Source organism: Petaurus breviceps, unplaced genomic scaffold, assembly GCF_028583685.1.
Source record: "Petaurus breviceps papuanus isolate PSGF00001 unplaced genomic scaffold, PetGlider_PUasm1.0 171, whole genome shotgun sequence".
NCBI lineage: Eukaryota > Metazoa > Chordata > Mammalia > Diprotodontia > Petauridae > Petaurus > Petaurus breviceps.
The window spans coordinates 15,412,406-15,433,191 of record NW_027185754.1 but is presented as its reverse complement, the minus strand read 5'-3'; the positions used below and the strand labels follow the sequence as shown (position 1 = coordinate 15,433,191).

Here is a 20,786-nt window from a genome sequence, read left to right as displayed (position 1 = left end):
CTGCTCAGCCACCCCACCCCCCATACCCCAAGTAGGAGTTGGAGTTTGGAGCTTGTGTTGAGTTAGAGAGTTAGGGAGGGCTTTGTGATTTTTTTCCAGAGTTGATGATGTTTTTCTTCTTTTTTTTCTAGTACATTGGCATTAATACAAAGTTTGTTCCTGAAATACAAAGAACAAATCACCAACTTCTTGGGAGAAATAACTGCCTAGAAAGAGATGGAAAAATTGATTGCCAAACCAATGTACTGCAGGAAAGGTAATGAGCATGTATCTGCCCCTGGACACAGAGCACCTGGCTTCTGCATTGTTCTAGGGACCAGGGCCTGAGAGCCAGCAAAGGACAAACCTCTTCAGTGATTTTTCCCCCTTTTAACAATCCAACAACTCTGGGAAAGTTAAATGTTCTTAGGGACTGATATGCCAGTCTATACTGATCAATGAATAAAATGTATTAAGCACCTACTGTGTACTGTGCTAAGTGCTGGGGATACAAAAGAGGCAAAAGGCAATCCCTGCTCTCAAGGAGCTCAAGGTGTTGTATTCATAAGGACAGAGTAACATTTTCACCTTTTTAAAATTTAAATAATTGGGCAAAATTGACAAGTTAAATGAATTACACAGATGTTCAGGGTCGTTTTTTTTAAGTAAACAATATGCTCAATGACTTTTTGTTATGGAATAATTCTGACTCGTATTTAATCTGATATGGTTGAGAAATGGGATGTTCTGGTTAATTAGATATTCTGGTTAATATAGAGCTCCCATTATGTGGATGCCAGCTTTCAAATAACTATAACATGATAAAATAAACTTGATGCTAAAAATACTATAGTCATAGATTGCTCTTTCTTTCAGAATTTAACTGTCCCTCAAAGCTATCATGAAAGAGTGCTGAATTTGGAGTCAGAGGAAGTCTTTGTTCTTACACTTAGCACCTATGTGAACTTTAAGCAAGTCACTTTCACCCCTTTCATCTCAATTGCCTTGTCTGTAAAACTGGGGCCTGTACTAAGTGGCCTCTGATGTCCTTTTTCCAGTTTCAAATCTATGAGGCTATAAGCGTTCATTACCACTGTTCCAACCAATCACAGATACTGATGATATAAACTTTCTGATTATTTGGATTCTGAGTAGGCACAGCTTTCCTGTCCCTTGATTGAATTTGCTGTTGAAATCTTTCCACTCATCCCCACTTTATCTGTTTAGATATCACTCAAAAAGTAAGACAGGATTGGAGAGAAGGAAACGGATACCATCAGCTAACTGGGCCCTGAGATATCTCCTGGTTTCTAACAGGAATGTTCTTTCCTTGGATCTAAGCCTGGGACTGGATTTTTTTTTCTACCATGGAGCAAGATGGAAGTATTTGCCAAACTGGAGCTTCCTGTAGGTTCAGTTCTCTTCCCCATATCTTTGCCTTCCCATCTGATGCTGCAGCAGTGTATAATCCTAACAGGACTCTTTCTGTTGCCTGGAATAACTTTTTGCAAATGAGGCTAGTTCACCTAGCAGACAAACCTTAGAGGAAACACTATGATGTACTTGGGATTTTTTCTGACGAATCATCGCCTTGTGTCAAAGAGCATTATACTTCCAACTTTTGCAGGGAACTTAGCAAACTGATGCACATCTTCAGCATTTGCAGTCAGTCACCATTGTCCTCAATATAGGGAGTTCAGCATTTCTCTACTTCTATTAGTCTCTGGCCTCAGTGAACCATCAACAAAGAACCATTAAAAAGGCCCATTTGGATTTTTTTTATTAGCAGTATTTATCACTTTCTCAAAATCAATTTTATATTTTAAATTAAAACAAATGACTATTCCTATCCCAATCAATATTTGCATCTTTGCCTTTAAAAATTTTTTTTAAAAGTTGAATGTGAAGAAATCCTCTCCTTCCCTGCATCAATCCAATTTCAATATAATTCAATATTTAATAAATATAATCCTCTTTGTCTGTGCAGGAAAACATCATAAAAAATGCAAAAGGTTTCATGGTCTCCAAGAACTTGGGAGTAAGAAAGTATTTCCTTATTTCCTCCATAAATACTGAAGTCCTCATCAACGAATGTTTTCCTTTCCCTCTTTCACATATTAGAAACAGTTTGTTCCTATTAGGCTAAAGAAAAAGGTTTATATATTTAATGATTCTAAAAACAAAATGCTACCTACCATCTCTAAAATTGCCATTTTATCTCTTTGGAATTCTTTAGCTTGACGTTTTTAAAAGGGCAAAAGAAGAAAAAAACCTTATATAATACCTAATTTGTACATCTGTGGTTTTCCTCTGACTGGCAAAGGCACCATATGTTTTTAATTATCATAATAGCCTTAAAGAACCTGTTCGGTGGGAAACACATATGATCCTTTTATTACTGGTTTGTAATTTAAACAGTTTTAACAGAAAAGGTCTGGCTATAGGGGAGTGACAGGCTCAAAGGCCTAAAATCCCTGCTATTGACCTCTGAAAGCCCAAGTTCAGATCCCACCCACTGAGGTGGGGACCTTATTCTCCCTGCCTTGACAGAGGTAATTGGTCACATGTGAAACGGCTCTTCAGGACCTTAAAAGACATAATCTCCAATCTCCAGTGACTCCGTGTTTTGGTCAGAGGCTGACACAGGGAGAATAAGGTTGATAAATATTATCATAGTCTGATCTATGCAGTCTTCTTGGTTGGGGGTTGTGCATATTTGAGCTTGTTAGGGGCTTGCTGAAAGTCTGCTGCTGGGAACTCTCCGCCGGCTTTCCTGGACACCTTGTTTCACTCAACACCTGCTCCTTGAGTATAACCAGGAGTGTCAAGTATACTCCCTACCCCACTTCCCTGGTAAAGCAATTAGGCTTGTTGTTTGTTGTTGTTTGTGTTACTGTTGTTGTTTCCTTCTTGTGCTTGGAGAACATGGAATAGCCCAGTTCCTTCATGATCCGGGATCATCTCATGGTATTTATTTTGATCAAGTGATTACCCTAAGGTGGTGCCATAGTCCTACTGGTCACCCCCTCCTGTGACTCACAACTTCAAACACAGTTATGGAAAAATCAGATTTTATTGATGCATCCCAAATTACAGACTAGTCTGGAAGCGGGATGAAAGTTTCCTAAGGACAAAAATATTTACTCTTAGTCTCTGGGTCAGATCCTTTTCATTGAGGGAGCTACCACCCGGGAATGGTGTGCTAATTAAGGTGAGAGAGAGTCAATAAAGGGTAGTCAAGATAGTGGAGAAGCAACCCAGCCTTGACCAGTCTTCAGTAACTTTTTTGGAATTGTTATAGAAGTACAAATGCTGTCAGGTAATGTACTGCTTCCTAGGAGACTTATTGGGGCTCAAAAGGGGTGGGAATCTACACCATGAATTGGTCTAGACTAAGAGTAGTCAGTTTGACCAGAAGTAAGAGTCAGAATTCAGCAGCATCATCAGCAGAGGCTACCTACAGGATGCCATTACAGATTTCATTGTTTCTATGTTTCTATATTATAGCATTTTATTCTTTAAGAAGGCAGGATGCTACTTTTAAACTTATTATCATCACAATACTTAAGAACATCCCCCATTTGTTTCCATGAAAAACAGATTAAAAATCTGGAGAAGAGCTATTTGATTACTCCTGCTCCAAAGCAAGATATTGGGGCAGCTTTGAAGTAGAGTATCTAATCTGTTCCTTCTGGATAAATTCTTGCCCTAATCAATGCAATTTTCCCAGTATAGTACTGGACTTGTATGATTCTTTACTATCAGATGAAGAATGGGAATGATTAATCAAAACTTCCTCTCAGCGATATGTTATTGAGTTCTCGTTTTCATGGGGCCCATAATTTTGTTCTCCAAATAAGCCTAGTGGTATTTATTAGCAGTGTTACCTTAGACAAAGGACTTCTCTTTGCTGAGCCTCAGTTTCCCTATCTATAAAGAGTTATACTTGATAAGCTCGAAGATTACTTCTGGCTCTGGTGTTGTGATTTCTAAGATCCTATTTCTAGGATCTCTATTTTCAGATCACATACCTAAGATAGATAATAAAACGTGGGCTTTAGATGATAGGATGCTACCTTCTTCTATTCTAGGGATTCATAGCCCTGGTTTTAAATGTGTCTCTAAATACCTTAAAGGTTATTCCAATATCCTTAAAACAACACAAAACTCATCAGTTAACAAGTAAATGTCTTCTGTGTACCAACCACTGATAGAAAATACATTTGAAACAGTCCTTGTCCTCAAGGAGCTTACATTCTAATGGAATATAGTCTTAATGCACCTTTATTTTTAAATGAGATGTGGATCACAAAATTCTTTTTTTTAGTGAGGTAGGTAGGGGATGAAAATATCTTGAAATAAAATAAATAACTAGAGAGTTACTGTTCCAGATTAGACATTGGTCCCTATCTCTACACTTCTCCTTTTTCTCTCCAAGAACATTTTCCAGAAAGGCTAAACCCAAAGAACTTAAGTGGCCATGACTACTGCTGAAAGCCAGGGACTGAATGGCTTTCCCCTTCCAAAGGAAGGACCAGATGCTATTTGTAGGGTTGAGAGGTCACTGTTGACATCTCAAATGAGTGGGAGCAACTACATCTTAATCAGAGGGCATCCTTTATGTCCACCCAGACAAGACGATTGCACTGACCCGCCCATTAAGGAAACAAGACCCCATTTAATCACTGGGTGCTACAAGGGGCGACAGATGAGCAGAGCACTCCCACCAATGGGGAAGACATAGTACTTATGGAAAAGGGAAATGAACTCCATCATCACTAACTGCACACTGAGTATTTGTCCTCCACCATGCCCTCCCCAAGGACACCCCATTCCCCTCTAGCTGTATAGATTAATTCGGGGCTCTGTCTCCTCACTTCTGATGAGTGAAGGTTCACCCACTGCCAGGCTCACCCTCTCCTATAAAACTCCAAATTTCCAATCTGAGGGGATAATAACTCACATTCCTCCAAGCCCATCTGCACCCAGCAAAGGCAGAAGAGCGAATAAAGCATAAAACACAAAGTTCCCACAGACAACATCTGTCTTAGTGCAAACAATGGACCATTATCTTGTAAATAATTCTGATTAAGCTGCAGCATTTCCCCCCGAAACAAATGGTAGAGGAGCAGAGGGGGAGGATGTTTCTATTGGAGACACCAGACCTTGGCTACCCCTGCTGGTGTTGATGCCTCACTTTCATTCATCCTCACCCATCCCTCACTATTCCCCTGCCGCCAGTCCAGGATCATTTTACTAACTGCAGTCACTCTGGTTTATTCCACAAACACCCAACCCCACCAACACGCATGTCCATTTCTACTAGGAGAGGACCAAATCAGAATAATGAGTTCCCCATGCTCAGTCCTTAGGGAGCCTTCTCTGGTTGTATTCTCTCATTCTTTGTCCACTTTTCTCCAGTCTTCCTCTGTGTTTCTCAGATAAATGCTCTCCTTTAATGTTCTTTTTTTCTCTCTTCTTTGTCTTCTCTAATATCTTTTCTCATTCTTTTCTCTCTCTCTTCTATCTCTCTCTCATTTCCCATACCCTCCTCCATTCCTTTTTCCATTTCTTGACACTCAGTATACCAAGCTGGGTTGCCCTGGAACAGTGACACCATTCCCTGGGCTGGAGGAAATAAGGATCCTGGAGAGTCAAAAGGAGGATCAGGTTGTCAGTTATCATTGCTGCTGTTTTGTTCTATGGGAGTTTCCCAACCCAAGGGTTGTGCTTTGATAAATGTATTACATTGTGTCTGTCCACAGAGAGTGGACAACCTTGCCTCATCATTACCAGTCTCAGATGATGTGTGGCTACCATGGGTTTGCTGTCAGGTTGGATGTCATTTCCTTCTAAGTAGAAGAATGGGGGAGGGGGGAGGTCAGTTGAAGGTGAAACCACAAGGGATACCAATTTCCACCACTATCCCAAACTGAGCGGAATTGTTCTGTGGGAATTCTAGTGGGAATTCCCATTTCTACCATGAGGAGGACCACTTGATTAGAAGACTTGAATCCCAATCAAGAGCTGGTTTAAAGAGGCAGGGTACCTTCTGTGCCATTACCCAAAATGCTCCCATGTTGGCATGCTGTCCTCCATGGTTCCTGCTGTTTTTCTTCCTACCACAAAAAGCTGAAAATAAGGTTTGCACATGTACCCTTACCTTAAGCAAATTCAACATATCAAAAACAAAACAAAATCAAACCAAAATCAAACATACATGTCCAAAACAAAGAAATTAATGTGGGAGTTCTCAAATTGGGGTCTGGGAACATTTTTTCATCAATATTTTAATTTATATTCCTTTATATTTGATTTGCTTTATAATGCTATGTGTTTTATTTTATACATTTAGAAACATTACTCATAGAAGGGATTTATAGGCTCCCCTAGACAGCCAAAAGGTGACCACAACACAAAAAAGTTAAGAATGCCAAACTTAAGGGGTGATTATTCAATTTACAAAAAAAAAATTCTTTGCTTTGAAAAATGATGTATCATGGAATTCCTGTAGTAAGCTCCCATCTTTTACACGGTTGACTGTATAACAGTGTATATATAATAGACTATCTAATCTATAGTTCACTAATCTTCAGGATTGCATCTCCTGTATATGGCAAGGCTCTAGGATATGAGATTCTCATTTAGTTTGCTGGCATGAATACCAAACCTTCAATAATGATACTGCTTTGAAAAAATCAGGAGGAAAAAGAAGAGAAACAAAGAGAAGAGAGAGAAGGATAAGATTAGAGGAAAGGAAAAGAAAAAGGAAGAGTGTGGGGAAGGGGAGAGTTAAGAGGAAATATTTGAACCAAATTTTAACAATGATAACTTGATGCATAGTGTTTCCAGGAATATTCCTTCATTGCACTATTTGAATATAAAGGATAGGATTATCAATGAATAATCTCTCTCTGTTTTCCATGAACCCTGTGTTTTGTAAGGGGAAATCATCTGACAGAGGAGCAACTAAGAAATAGGCCAGTCAATTACTAATTCTATGTTGAGAGAAGCTGGAAAATAGCATCCATAAACTACATGATAGAAATTCTCTACCATCTTGGTTAGGGCTTAGAAAGATTTGGGCCTTGATATAATTGATGTCTTATTCCAAAACAATGACAAACATTTTCAGAATGACCAAAATGTAGATAATACTCATTTTCAAATTTTATATTAATATTTATTTCACTCTCTTGTTGGTCTCTTGTTATCTCATTTTATATCTGGGGCCACTGAGACAGCTGAACTTAGGAATATGACTATACACACATACATACACATACACACAGAGATACATACACAAACTCACACCAGAAATAAATTCAGGGCTGTTAGGCACTTACAATTGAACTGGAAATCATGAGGAGAGATTGCTGGTTGGGGTTGGGGGATTAACTTCAGATGGTGGTGAATAAGGCCTGGAAGAGAATTATGAAGATAGATGGGGGGGATAAAGAAGATAAAGGGTATAAATATTGAAAGAAAGGAAGATTTTTAAATGTTTTCATGTGACCTAATATGGATCCATGAACTCTTAAGATTACCTTGGACTTTTGTCACAATTCTTAAAGGAAGAAAAGTGAAAGCCTGAGAAGTTAAACATCAGTCTTACAAGACAGTGTAACTAATTATCTAACTCATGCCTGAAAAGTGCTCAGGAATCTCTAGTGAACATGACCATTGTTCTCTTTGCAAACCTGGAATTTAGCAAAATTTAACAAAGAAAAGTATTATCTAGTTCAGGCTGTGAGCAAAACTGGTTAAAAAGTGAATAATTCAGTCAAATAATCAATTTGTTTTTTCCTATATAATAACACAGGCTCATTGATATTTTTTTTCTCCTACTGATATGACCAATTGACTGAATTGACTGATTGTTTTGACTTTAAAAGAATGCAAAAATGGTTTGTTCTGTGGGGGAAAATGGTAGGAAAATGGTTGAAGTTTGTATTATGTGAGGGGAGGAGGAATATGGACTTCAATGGGGAAGAAAAAGGATGAATGAAGGAAAAAAATCGTGAACTCCTCTACTCTTATTATTTTGGTTTAGTTTTCTTCATCATACAGCAATTATACAATTTTCCACCAGATAGCAATTAATACTGTTCCAAACTTAGTTCTCTAAACCCAGAGCCTGAAGAAAAGTGAACTCTGATCCTACATTCTACAACCAACTGGGATGATTTCTTCATGGAATCTCAAGAGGCTTGAGCTAGAAAGAATCTTGAGAAGCCATCTGAAACATCGTTCTACCTCCTGAACATCTTGTTCAGATAATACATATTTCAGTATTTAAAATAAGTAGCATCAGAGTGTATGTCCTATTGCTGGTCAAATATTAGTAGTAAGGAGATATTATATTGTAGAAAGAGGGAAGACTAAACTATCTGACCAATGGATTTCCACTAAATCATTTTTTACTCTAGTGACTATACAAAGTGATCTGAAAGAATCAATCCACCTTCCAAAGTGCCTACAATTGTTTAATAAAAGTTAAACTTCTTATGTGACAAGATAGCTAACCCTATGAAGTCACCCCCCAATTACCCACCTACCAATTCCATTATATACTAAAAGTTTTATCCTATACTGGCTACCCTCTGATTTGAAGGCCAGTCTCCTATTGTCAGCTGATTGAATGCCCTGAAAGAAAAAAACCCAAAAAACTAATTTTAGTGAATGACTAGGCCTAACATAAATAGGAGAGTAAATCTTTGGGATGGGGGTGGGAGGTTTGCTGGTGAGGAATTAAATAATGCATTCCAAAGCCAATGATAGATAATTTTGAGTATTAATCATGATTTTGGATTATCCACTCCATTGCGTTTCTCCATTATTGTGGATAACCATGAGCAGGCCCTAATCATTTGACAAAGACAGATGTAGAAAAATAAAATTCAATATCTACATAGCTTGGGAATTGGAAGACACCATTAGATGCATATATTTGGACAACTTCACAAATAACATGAAAGCCAAATCACTCATTAATCTAGACGTCTTCTGGGTGTGCATATGAGCAATTTTTTTTTTTGGTGACGAAATAACTGTGCTAACTTTCCTACTTCCACCTCAAAAATGCATAGCATTTTTTATATGCGACAGAGGCATGATTGCCAATGCACGGCTGCATATTTCAAGGTATAATTTAATCATTGGGGAATTTTCTTGAAAAGAAGTGACTATGCATGAGCAATAATCATTTCCCAAAGTTTGGTATCATCAGCATTTACTCTCCATTTTCCCCCCTGAAACAACCTAAATTTCATCAAAGCAGAAATATTTCCCAACATAGTTAAATGAATAAATGGTTTGAAAGAAGCCTCTCTTACCATTAGCTCCAGAGTGCAATGCCCCACATTTCTTGACTTTCCTCACAAGCCACAGACACCTCCTCCCCGAGACTTCTCTCCGTTCTACAACATGGATCTTTTCTCCGCTTCGGTTGAGGCCTCACTCAACCATGAGCAGTGGATCAAGAAATGTGGCAGTTCATCAAGGCTCAAACCAGTGGATGGTCTGTGCTTACAAAGAGCATAAAATATGCAGCCAAGGTACCCAAGGTGGAGGACCCATAGGAAAAAGTGTCCTCGTAGGCACAGTGGACGTTCAGCTATAAAGGTAATGTGGGCGGTATGTTGCCATTTGGCCAATGAAGGGCAGGAAAGATGGGAAGTTGGGGGCAGGGTGGGGAGTATGGGCTAATGGGGAATAGATTTTCCTTTTCCCATGTAATGTAGCCAAAATGAAGTCAATTCCATTGAGAATGAAAAAAAATACCTCTTTTTCATAGAACATACAGAAATACTCCTAGGAATTAGGGAATAGGGTGCAAAGGGAGGCAACAGTATGGAGAGTGGTTGGTTCAGGCTTCATAAAATTAGGAACATGAGAATCCACTAACGTGTCATCTAAGTTTGAGAAGTTGCCTCTGGAGAATGACTCCATTGTATTTCCATCTTCTGAACATTTCCTGAATTTCCTGGCTTGGAGATGCTATTAGAGGGATTATATGTTCTTGAAGAAAAGAGAGAGAATAGCTCAGACAACTGCTTATGGCTCTGGAGAGGCTTTCTGGCTGTCAAAATGAATGGGTGGAAGAATGATTTTTTTTTTCTATTGGGTGTTTCCTTTCATTTATTTCACATAGAATATGTTTGGGGGCTGTCCTTATCCTAGTAAGCAAGCAGCCCTCATTGGGATCTATCCTGGTCTCCTTAGAGTCATAGGCAAGCCTTTTAATGGCACCAAAGGTCAATGGGAGTTTGAAAAGTTGTGCTTTGAGGCTGAGCTAAATGATCAGGAAAGTGTCCAACCATGAGCAATGGAACATGAAGGCAATTTGTCAGGGCTTAAACTGGGCCTCAGGAGGGCCCAGTGAAAATGATTTCTGTTTCTTCTCCCTGATCCCCCCCCAACACTCCAGAAGTGAAGTCAGCCATGCATGGCACTGAGAGGACAGCCGTACCCTCCTCTTCTTTAATCCCTCTCCCTGGGGGTCCTGACAGCACCATTATGCTGGCAGGTGGAGGACTGGGTGGCATCTCCATGGTGCACTTCTTAATTAAAACTGGGGATTTATAGTTCCTCAGCCTAGTAGAGTCTGCATGTCATCCCAGTGACAGGTATGGAGGTCTGGTGTATTGTCTATTTGGTTTTTGAAGCCTTTCATAACCTGGTCTCCTTCTTCCTTTTAATTCTTCTTGTATCTTACTCCCCCCTCACATACCCTGTGATTCAAGGATGCTAGTCTCCTTGCTTCTCCTTGCTTGTATAAGACTCTCCCTCTCCTGAATCCTAGCATTTTCCCTCACTTATCACCCAAGACTGGAATGGTCTTCTTCCTCATCTTCACCTCCTGGCTTTCCCTGACTTCCTTCAAGTCTCAGCTAATGTACCACTTTCTACAAGTAGCCTCCACCAGTCCACTTTAATCTTTGTGCCTTCCCTCTGGGATTATTTCTAATTTATCATATATGCATGTGTGTATGTCTATATGTATACATTTACACGTATATCTATGTATCCTTATATTTCTCTTTCTATTTATCTTTACGTATCTTCCTACCCATCTTTTTCTATTTCCTATCTCCTTTCTTTCTATGTATCTTTCTATGTACCTTCCTTTCTATTTATCTTTCTATTTCTTTCCATTTTTCTATCGATCTTTTATGTATTTTCTATCTTATGTATCTTTCTAACTATCTATGAAACTTTCTATCTATTTATCTATCTATCCATCTACCCACCTACCTATCTCTTGTTTGGATATAGTCGTTTGCTCTTTGTCTTCCCTGTTAAACCGTGAACTCTTTGAAAGCAGGGTCTGCTTTTGCCTTTTTTCGTGTTTTCAGTGCTCAGCAGCATGCCTGGCCCATTGTTGGTACTCCATAAACATTTGTTGTCTTAACTTAACTGTATTGCTTATTTTCAACATAATAAAAAGAAAATAGGAGATTAAAAACTTTACCTGAATACTCTCCCTAATCAGCACCACTTTCCTCTCTTTCCTCGTGTGTATATAATCATCCAAGAAAAGGAATCAAGTGTTTGTAAATATAAATGAGAATCAGTCTCTCCCATGAGAAGAAGTCCTTGGAGAACTTGAACGGAGTCCTCAGGTAAGTGCTGACACAGCTCACACCCACCCTAGTGATGCCAATGCAATTTTCTAATTGCAATTTGGGATGTAACATTATGACCCTGGGTCATGCTGTTAAGAAGGCTACGATTTTACCCTTCATGGAAATGTTTAGCGAATTCACACTTTCCACAGTACGCTGAAGGGGGCATTTTCCTCTCCTGATACTTAGGTTTGCATAACACCCTTTTCTGTTGAAAATAAAAAAGATATACTTTGAAGAAGATGGCTGTTGGTGCCCAATTTGGTTCAAGTCTCGTAGAATTTATCCCTAATCAGAGAATGGGAGGTGGGAAAGGAGCCATGCAATCCAATATTTACGTCTTCGAGGTTTGGATCACTGTAACAGTTTTATCATAAATACCATGGGGGATTTTTCAACTAGTCAACAGCAATGTAATTGTTCCATGCCTGAACTACAGCTTTTTCCCAGTGTGACACAGAACACTGAAATGTCAGGCCCTGACTCATGGAGTTTAGGTGGAATTAATAAAAAGTACTGACAGGTTATTCAAACTGACAATTTTAATAGAAATTTGTCACTGGGAAATAGATTCCACTATGTTTCTGCTCCCCCTCCTTGCTCTGCCAACTAGGTAGTAGGGATTTAGGGGCATAAGAAGGGGTAGGAAGATAGTCTCAATGCTTAAAATTTCTATGACAGAAGTATGGGCACTTTCTCTCCAAACTGGCAAGAGATAGAATTTGAAATAAAGGCCAAGAGAGAGAAAGAACAGGTATTAACTACTGTTTTCTCCAAGCTAGGAAGCAGGAGAAATGCAATTAGGATAGTTCATCACATAATATGGATTATAGTGAAAAAAAAATCTCCCCAAAATGTTAGGGTGGCAGGCCAGATCTTATTATCACAAATATGGGCACAACATGATTCCTGAACCCAAGCCAATGGTTCAATAATTTCACCATGCCAAATTTTAAGACTATAAGAACTTTCCCCCCCCACAATTTTTGTTATAAGATTTGACTTTTATAGTCCTCTCTGCCCAGAGATGTAACTATGGAGAGACAAACAGAGCTTTGATTCAGGGCAGCAATGCTCGGAGGGCACAGTGATAGTATTCACAGTCATTCAGCAATAGAAACAACTGATCTGAGGATCTGAGTTAGCAAAAATAATTAGTGAAAATAGGAAACTACCAGATGGTACCCTTCCTATACCCAGTGGTCAAATCCCAGGTGAACTCCTACCCACTTCACTTCCCGAAAGCCCTGTGGCCTACAAACAGCAGCCTCATGGTGTCCTGGGGTCCCCATCCAATGGAAGCTGGTTATCTTGCAAATATAGCTCCCCACCCTCAACAAAGTCTCAGGTATCAGCATTTCTCTGCTCCCCTGTAAGCTCAAATAAGTTTGAAATAAAAAATAGTTCTAGTGTGTGATTTTTTTTGTACTGCCCCCAGGAGCCAAAATTGTTATTTATGGTTCTGCCTCTGCCCATTTTATAGGGGACCTCTGATGGCAATGTTGAGAAGGCCCTGTTTTCTCAGTGCCTATGTGCACCATGTTTCCAGAGTAGGCTTTTCACATGAGCCTGTATGGTATAGATGGTTCATGACACATCCCTGAAAGGCACAGAGATAAACCTGAACTCACGCATGCATGCACACACATGCACTCACACACAGTACCGTACAAAACCCTCTCAAAAGCGAACATCCAATAGTTGCATTTTCATGAGCAGTTTGTTACAGGGATGTGTCTAGATAGATAGAAAATTGCAACCAGTTGTGCCATAGGATGCTTGGTTTGGAGACTGTTATAAAAAAAAAAATCATTGCCCAAAGGTCCTGTGGGGGCTTCCAACAGGAGGACTTCCGGGAGAATGAAGAAGAGGGAGGGGGAAGGGACGGTTGTGGAATGAATTAACATAATGACTCCAAACTACACTAATGTTTCACAGCTTTTTTTTTATTAGCAATACCAAGATAAGTTATTGAAGCAGTTTTTGTATTGTTTTACATTCCATTCATAGGTGACCTAACTTGTAACTCCACGTACAGCACATTTAAAGATATATTTTGACACTTATTCAGAAAGCTACAATTATTATAACTTACATGCCTTCATTACCAGGAAAACCTTAATATATTTTCTAATTACTTCAACAATACTCTATTCCAAAGCACACGATAACCCAGTACAAGTTTACACAGTTCGCTTCAATCACCATTTTTTAAATTGTGGATGTCAAGGTGCTGTTCACTGAATTCTACTGTCATCGCCTCCTGGTTCATATTAGGACCTGACACAATATTAAACTAGCAATATTACTGCTTAAAGAATATGAAGAAAGGTAAAGACTGCACTTTTCTGTATTCTTCTAAAGAGTTACAAAATACAGGACAATTAGACACTCAAGCAGCAGCAGCAAAAAAAAAAAAATCTTGGGGCCAAATCTTTAGAGGCCTGTGGTGAATGTATAAGCAACACCCACAGACACACGCACATAAGCACGCCTATTGTGCACATATTCTATCAAGTGCACGACTGAGGCAACACAAGGTCATTGGGAGAGTGTGTATGTGTGTGTGTCTGTGTCTGTGTGTGTTTATTCCAAGGTCAAGTTTTCCCACAGGTGAATGGACATGTAAACGGCATGGGGGGGGAGGGGGGCCTCCATTTCACAAACATTTGTCCCTGAGGACCTAGATTTTTTTACTGAGAATTTTCCCTCAAATTTGAGTGACTAAGCCTTCAAAATCCATGACTAATAGATGAACATATGGGCCAGTATTTTTAGCCATCCATGGTTATTTGTTATAGATATTGTAGGTTGGTGTGCCTTGTGTATACACATACCTGTGCCAATAGTCATTATTTATTAAACACACATATGTGTATACATTCTTCTCTTGGCTTTACATAATTAACAAGCTGTCATCGAGGAGAATGGGAGGGCAATAGCAACTCCAGATATACCGAATAGAACTGGGGGTCACTTACCTGCAAGAAAATGGGCAGATTTATTAAACAATCCTGAAATAATTCCTGACTAGATACATTTGAGAGCTAGGCTCACACTACAATTTCTAATTGTTTCATGGAAGAGATGATAACGCAATATTTAGAAATTTGGTCCTTCAATTCCTGGCTAAAGCAAGAATGGGCTGAATTATTAGAGCAGGTTGGTAATTAGATATAGAGGTACTGTCTATCAGATACAAGTAATAGCAGATAATTGCTGTTTATATGAAACCTGGGCTTTACAAATAGTGTCTGGGAATAAAAAATATGTATCTTTCAGCAGCTAAGACTCAGCATATATCTAGAGGGCTCTCAATTCAAATCATCATTTGGAGTTGGCAAAGACTAAAAAAAAAAAACAAAAATAAAAAATCCTAATCAGTTACAAAGAGAAGAAAGGATAAGCAATCCTATCAGGGAGCTAATGAAATGTTTTTTCTGATGGGTATGGGAGAGCTGGCCTAGGCTGAGAGTCAGAATTCCCTCAAGGAGCAAAAGATTGGCTCTAACAAACACCTGCCCACCCTCCTCTCCAAGGCACGATGTTTTAAAACTGAGAGAGTCTCAGCACTGATGGGCTCCCCCTTCCTTTGCTAAAACTTTGATTGATTACTAGGTGGGAGGTGTGATGGAATCCAAGGACTCAGTTCCCTGAGTTAAAGCTATATAGACGTTGCTCCAGCTTAGGAAGCTCTGTGCATTCAGATAGTAGCTTTTTGAGCCAAAAATATGCAGTAAAAAGAAAGGAACATAAACACGGCTAAATGTCACCAGTGTTTGCAGACTTACAGCCACCATCCATTTGTTTGTTCTGAAATGACTGGTGGACCATTTGGCAAACACAATGAGATTCACACAACAGTCCTGTTATCCTGTGGTGCAAACGACATCACACCAGTGGCATTCCCTTTTAATTAAAAAACAATAATAATAATAATCAAGGAGGAGGAGGAGAAAAAAATGCCCTAGGAGTTTGGTTTAATGTCACTACACAAATGATACTGCCTCCACCTCAATGGGGGTAAAAAATAAAAGGGGGAGGGAATGGAAACTTGCCCAGAAGTGAGCATCTTGACAAGGGATCAAGTCAAGGGAAAGCCATCATTGCTGATCCCCATAAGAATGAAACAAGAAAAGAAGGTGCAACCTTTGGCAAGGCTGCTGGCTAAAGAGGGAAGATTCGGGTGATACCGTCATACCAGCTGTATCACAAGACTCGTGAGAAAGAGTGCCTGAAAGCAAATTTCCAAACGGTCCTCATTTGCAGCTAATGCAGGGCCAGGATAATGCAAATTCAAGGCCCAGTGACCATGTAAACTTGGAACTGACAACCACTATTGGAGTTAAGGGTCAAATTGTAAAATACAGATTTTGTGATTGGTACCCATTCAAAAACAATTCCTCATACCAAGGTTTTGGTTTTGGCATAGCCATAGTCCTAAAAGGCCCATCTTAACTAAGAGAATAAGCCCAGATATTATTATTGTTATTATATTCTTTACTAGAGCTGTGATTTCATTGGCATAAAAAACACCTGGTTAGGAAACTCCCTCTATTATTATAATATAGCACCTGTTCTGCAACCCATAGGCTCAGAGAGTTCTCTGAGGACATTAAAAGGTTAAGTGACTTATCTGGGGTCACATAGCCAGAATGTGCCAGAGGCAAGACTTGGCATGAACTTAGGCTTTCCTGACACCAAAAGCCAACTCTTAATCCAATATTCTTTTTCTCAAGGTATTCACATACACTCAAAAAAGACCAGAGTCCTGTAAAGGATTCTTCTAATGTCTCCCAGTCATGACTTAATCGGCTTCTGTTGTATCTGTTTGATTTTGCCTGGGATATCTCAGATAACTGATTTTGATTTGTATCTTCTCATTCCAAAAAATGTTCTGTTTTAGAATGGCCTATACTTACTGTACCACCCTTGAACCCAGAATCATCCTTGTGGATAATGGTATCCCTAACCCCAAAGACTATGATAGTATCTTATATTCACTTAGCCTTTTATCGTTTTTTTTGAAGTGCTTTCACTTAAAATAACCAGATCTCTGCTAGAGACCTCTAATTTACTATAAGAAATTTATCATTTTCTGGTAAAAGCTACATTGAAGTCTTTTTACTGCATGTAACTATTACTCTCCACTGCTATCATGTAATACTAATAATTTGGTATAATCATAATATAATCGACAGGACCATTTTCAAAGCTAACCTTTTCAGACCAAGAACAGACCATCAACAATGTGTCCTGATGGACTCTAGGGTTGAAAAGTTTGAAAGAGGAAACATGACATGTGCCTCTCCTTTTAATCCAGAATCAGAATCACAGTGGTCCTATAGTTAGAGGGATGTGACTATATCACAAAAGATTCCATTGCTATTAAGAGATGTGTAGACCATCTGACATGATTTACCTTGTTCTAACCTCCCACCCAAGAACGTGTTTCTAAGTTGGGGAGATGATTTCAACTTGAAATTTAGTGGAAACTCAAGAGGACCCAAATTGAAAAGTATAATCATATTATTATTCAAATCCATTCTTTTTTTAAGTGCTTTACCATCTCTCTTTTCCATCTCATTCTCATACTATCCTTTTGAGAGCAGGAAAGATATTAAACCTATTTTAGAAATGAGGAAGCTGAGGCCTAGAGAGGTTGTCACCTACCCTAGGTTGCATATCAAATTAGAGACAGAACTTTATGAATCTAGTCCCCTGACTCCTAACTCAGTGATAACATGATGCCTTTGGGTTGTAGTGTGAGGAATATAGAAGCTTATATTTCCTGAAATTAAGGATTTATGAATTCTTGTGGAATAGCTTCCCCAAAGTCTTTAAAATACAGTAGCCATTTGGTGGCCCCAAAGGATGCAGATGTCTGTCTATTCTACCTATAAGCAGAAGGGAGATCTAGATGGATTCTCCAGGTTTCTCCTCTTTTATTCTATGAATATACTCTCTCTTCCATGATTTTTCCTTCTTTTCCTTGGGTTTATTCCCCCACTATAGGAAGCAGGAACTTCGCTGCCTCAGTCACTGCCCAATTTTGCTCTCTCTTGTTGCTACTCCCATGGAAGCCCCTGCTGTGGTCTTATGCTCATTCTTTTCCAGAGGGCAGCCACAGGGACATATGTCTCCCTGTACTGTTAGTTCATGGAAGCTAAAGTGGAGACATTCACATACACCCTCAAATCCTTATGATACAACATTTAGTCGCCTTCAACCCAATTCTCCAATTCAGAATGCCCACTGGGGAGACAAAGCTCCTTTTTGTTGGGGGTATTGGGGAAATTTTTTTTCAAAATTTTCTTACTCCTTTAAGAAATGGCTTTTCTACAAAGCAATATAAAGCATTTAGTTTATAGAAAAGGGATCAGCAGTTATTTTTAAGCTCAATAATTATTAAACCTAACTTTCTCACTAGGTCTTTATGAGGACTGAATTACCTGATTTGGTGTACTATCTAATGGCATATTATCTTTCAAATCTATGTTAAACTTTGTGATAGACATGATACCTATGTGTATATGCATATAAATATATAGAGACACACAAATAGACAATGTATAGACACATGCATATACATATGTATGGGTGTATACACACATAGATATGTATGAACATATTGACCTATGGCAATTTTATTTCTTGGGTAAAGGGGGAGAGAGAGGTGAGCAGCATCCTTAAATCTGGCTTTACAATGGAGATTCTAAGAGCCAAGAAGAAATATGGTAGTCAATCTCTTGTTTACTCAACATGCCGTAAAGGGTTTTCCATCAACCCTGCCCATTAGATTTGCTGGGAAAACCTAAGTCACATTAGGATAAAAGTTAAATCCAATATAAGGGAAGGGGAAGAGACAGAACCAATGGCAAGAATCCTAAGTCTTAAGCAGCCAACTAAGCTGCCATACATAAAGTTCAGGAGCAGGTATTGCCTGGCATCTCCTCAAAGACAGAGAATCCAGAGACAGTAAGATTGTCTGGTAAAGTATCCTCCAATGCCTTTACATGCCCAGTGTCCTGCAGTCACTTACCAGCCTTTGAGAAGTCTAGCTATATTTGAGTTTGCAAAATGAAACATTCTCCTACTGCTGGGTAGCCTAGCATCTCCAGTGAAGCCTCTTGATGTCAGAGAAGTATATGATAGGATTGTGGTATCTCAGGGGTCTTCTATCTGTCAAAGGATTTTTTTAGAGCATCTCTTCCTACCTTATATAAACAGACCACTCTATAACATCAGAACAACTTGTTTTCCAACTTCTATCTGATATCCAGTATTGAGAAACTTACAACCTCTAAGTCAGCTCATTCCACTTTGGGGAAATTCTAATGGAGAGGAAGTTTTTTTTTTTTTCTCACATGGGGCAAGAATCTACCTCTGCAACTTCAGATCAATGATCTGGGAACTATGCAAAACAAATCTAATAATTGTGTTTCCCAAGATGGCCCTCCAAATTCTTGAAGATAGCAAAATTGTGTTCCTTTTAAGTCTCCTCTTCTCCAGGCTAAGTATCTCCTGTTCCTTCAAAGAATATTCACATAATGGTTTCCAGACCCCTTTTCATCCCAGTCACACCTTCCTTTGGAAAGGGGCCTAATTTGTCAATATCATTCCTGAATATGGTATCCAGAACTCCACATACTATTCCAGATGTGCTCTGAATAGGACAGAGTATAATGTGACTCCCTCATTATGGACATTATGCATCTGTATGTGCAGCCTAATTATTTAATTAGTTTTAAACTACCATTTCATATTGTTCACTTCCATGGTACTTGAAGCCCACTGAACTCCCAGCTCTTTTTATGTGAACAATTTTTCCACTCTATCTCTCCTATTCTATATTTATAGGGTATTTTTTTTTAAAAACACAGTATAGGACTTGATAATTCCTATTCAACTTCACCATATCAGATATGGCCCTTTATTCTGGAGAGTGAGATTTTTTTGCATGCTGATTCTGTAATCCAACATATCCCTCCTAGTTCTGTGTCATCCCTGCATTTAATAAACACACCTATCTATGCCTTCCTCTGGGTCACTGACAAACAATGTTGAACAGCACAGGACCAAATTCCACCAATTTGGAAACTAAGTTCTCTTTCTAGCTCTCCATTGATATAAATGCCCCTCTGGCCAAGTCACTGTCCCATTGTGTAAATGCTGGTCTGGCTCTATCAAGGGGCTGGAGGGTTTCAGTCCTGTTACAAATGTTAAGTAAAGGTCAAACATCCCCTTACAGAAAGCTTCAAGAGCACATCCAAATTTCTTTGATGATACTGAAGATATTGATACATGTAGAGACTGCTATTCAAAGTCAATAGGCCATCTGCTGGAACTTGGAAATCTCTTCATTAAACTGATAATTTGTGGTAGAGGGATATGGCAAACTGGGATTTAACCAGTAAGGGGATTTTATCTACACTAACAAAACACAGTTGTGTCATCTAGCTTCATCCAAAATGCCTCTTCACAAATAGTGCTATTTGTCCCTCCAGACCCTTCAAAGATATCTCACCCCATCAGACTAACCTCACATATTGTAGTTTCTGGGGTGACAAGATATTATATTTGAAAATTCATATCCTAGCTCTTTGAAATCGAAGTTTGTATATTATAAGTAACCCAGGACTCAAGCCTGGGTTATATAAGTTCCATAAAAAAAAATCTGCACTCTTCACTAGCATAATGAAAATGTCAAATTCTTTTCTCTATTTGTTCTTCACTTTTTTTTTTTAAAGAAACTTATTTATTTGCTCTGGACCTCTGAGTTAATCAATGTGGGGAGCTCCTTCCACAATGGAAATCAGCAATTTGTCTATAATTTATAGTCTTGGAGAGCTGAATGGGACATTAGAAGAGTAAATGACTTGTCCATAGTCACACAGGGGGTATGTATCAGTGGCAGGTCTTTCTGACACCGAGATCAGCCCTTTATGCACTATACCATGCTGCCACCCCCTTCTTCCTGCTGCAATAATTGTGGGTGGGGGGAAGATGACAGGTTATTCTACAGTTCAGGCATATAAGCATTGCCTCCCAGGTCCAATCTTTGAAAGATATTAGGTAATGTTTAAATAAAGTTAGACATGAAGTAGTAGGAAATAGTTCTCATAACTTCAATTCATGTCCCACCTTTTCATATACCAATTGAGTGACCCCAGGTAAGTC

The 20,786-nt window shown here is 39.0% G+C and overlaps 1 protein-coding gene across 14 annotated transcripts in view; it reads right to left on the bottom strand.

The window, feature by feature from the left end:
• The window catches only part of ZNF536 (zinc finger protein 536), a 615,457-nt gene that overhangs the window by 195,251 nt on the left and 399,420 nt on the right, over positions 1-20,786 (bottom strand). Inside the window, exon 7 of one of the 14 annotated variants that reach the window (XM_069082604.1) lies at positions 13,535-14,587. The exons of the other annotated variants lie outside the window; for them this stretch is intronic. Within the exon in view, the coding sequence (XP_068938705.1) occupies positions 14,580-14,587 (8 nt within the window). The 3' untranslated portion in view covers positions 13,535-14,579. Of the gene's footprint in view, positions 1-13,534; positions 14,588-20,786 lie in introns of those variants that run through there. 14 annotated transcript variants of the gene reach the window in all.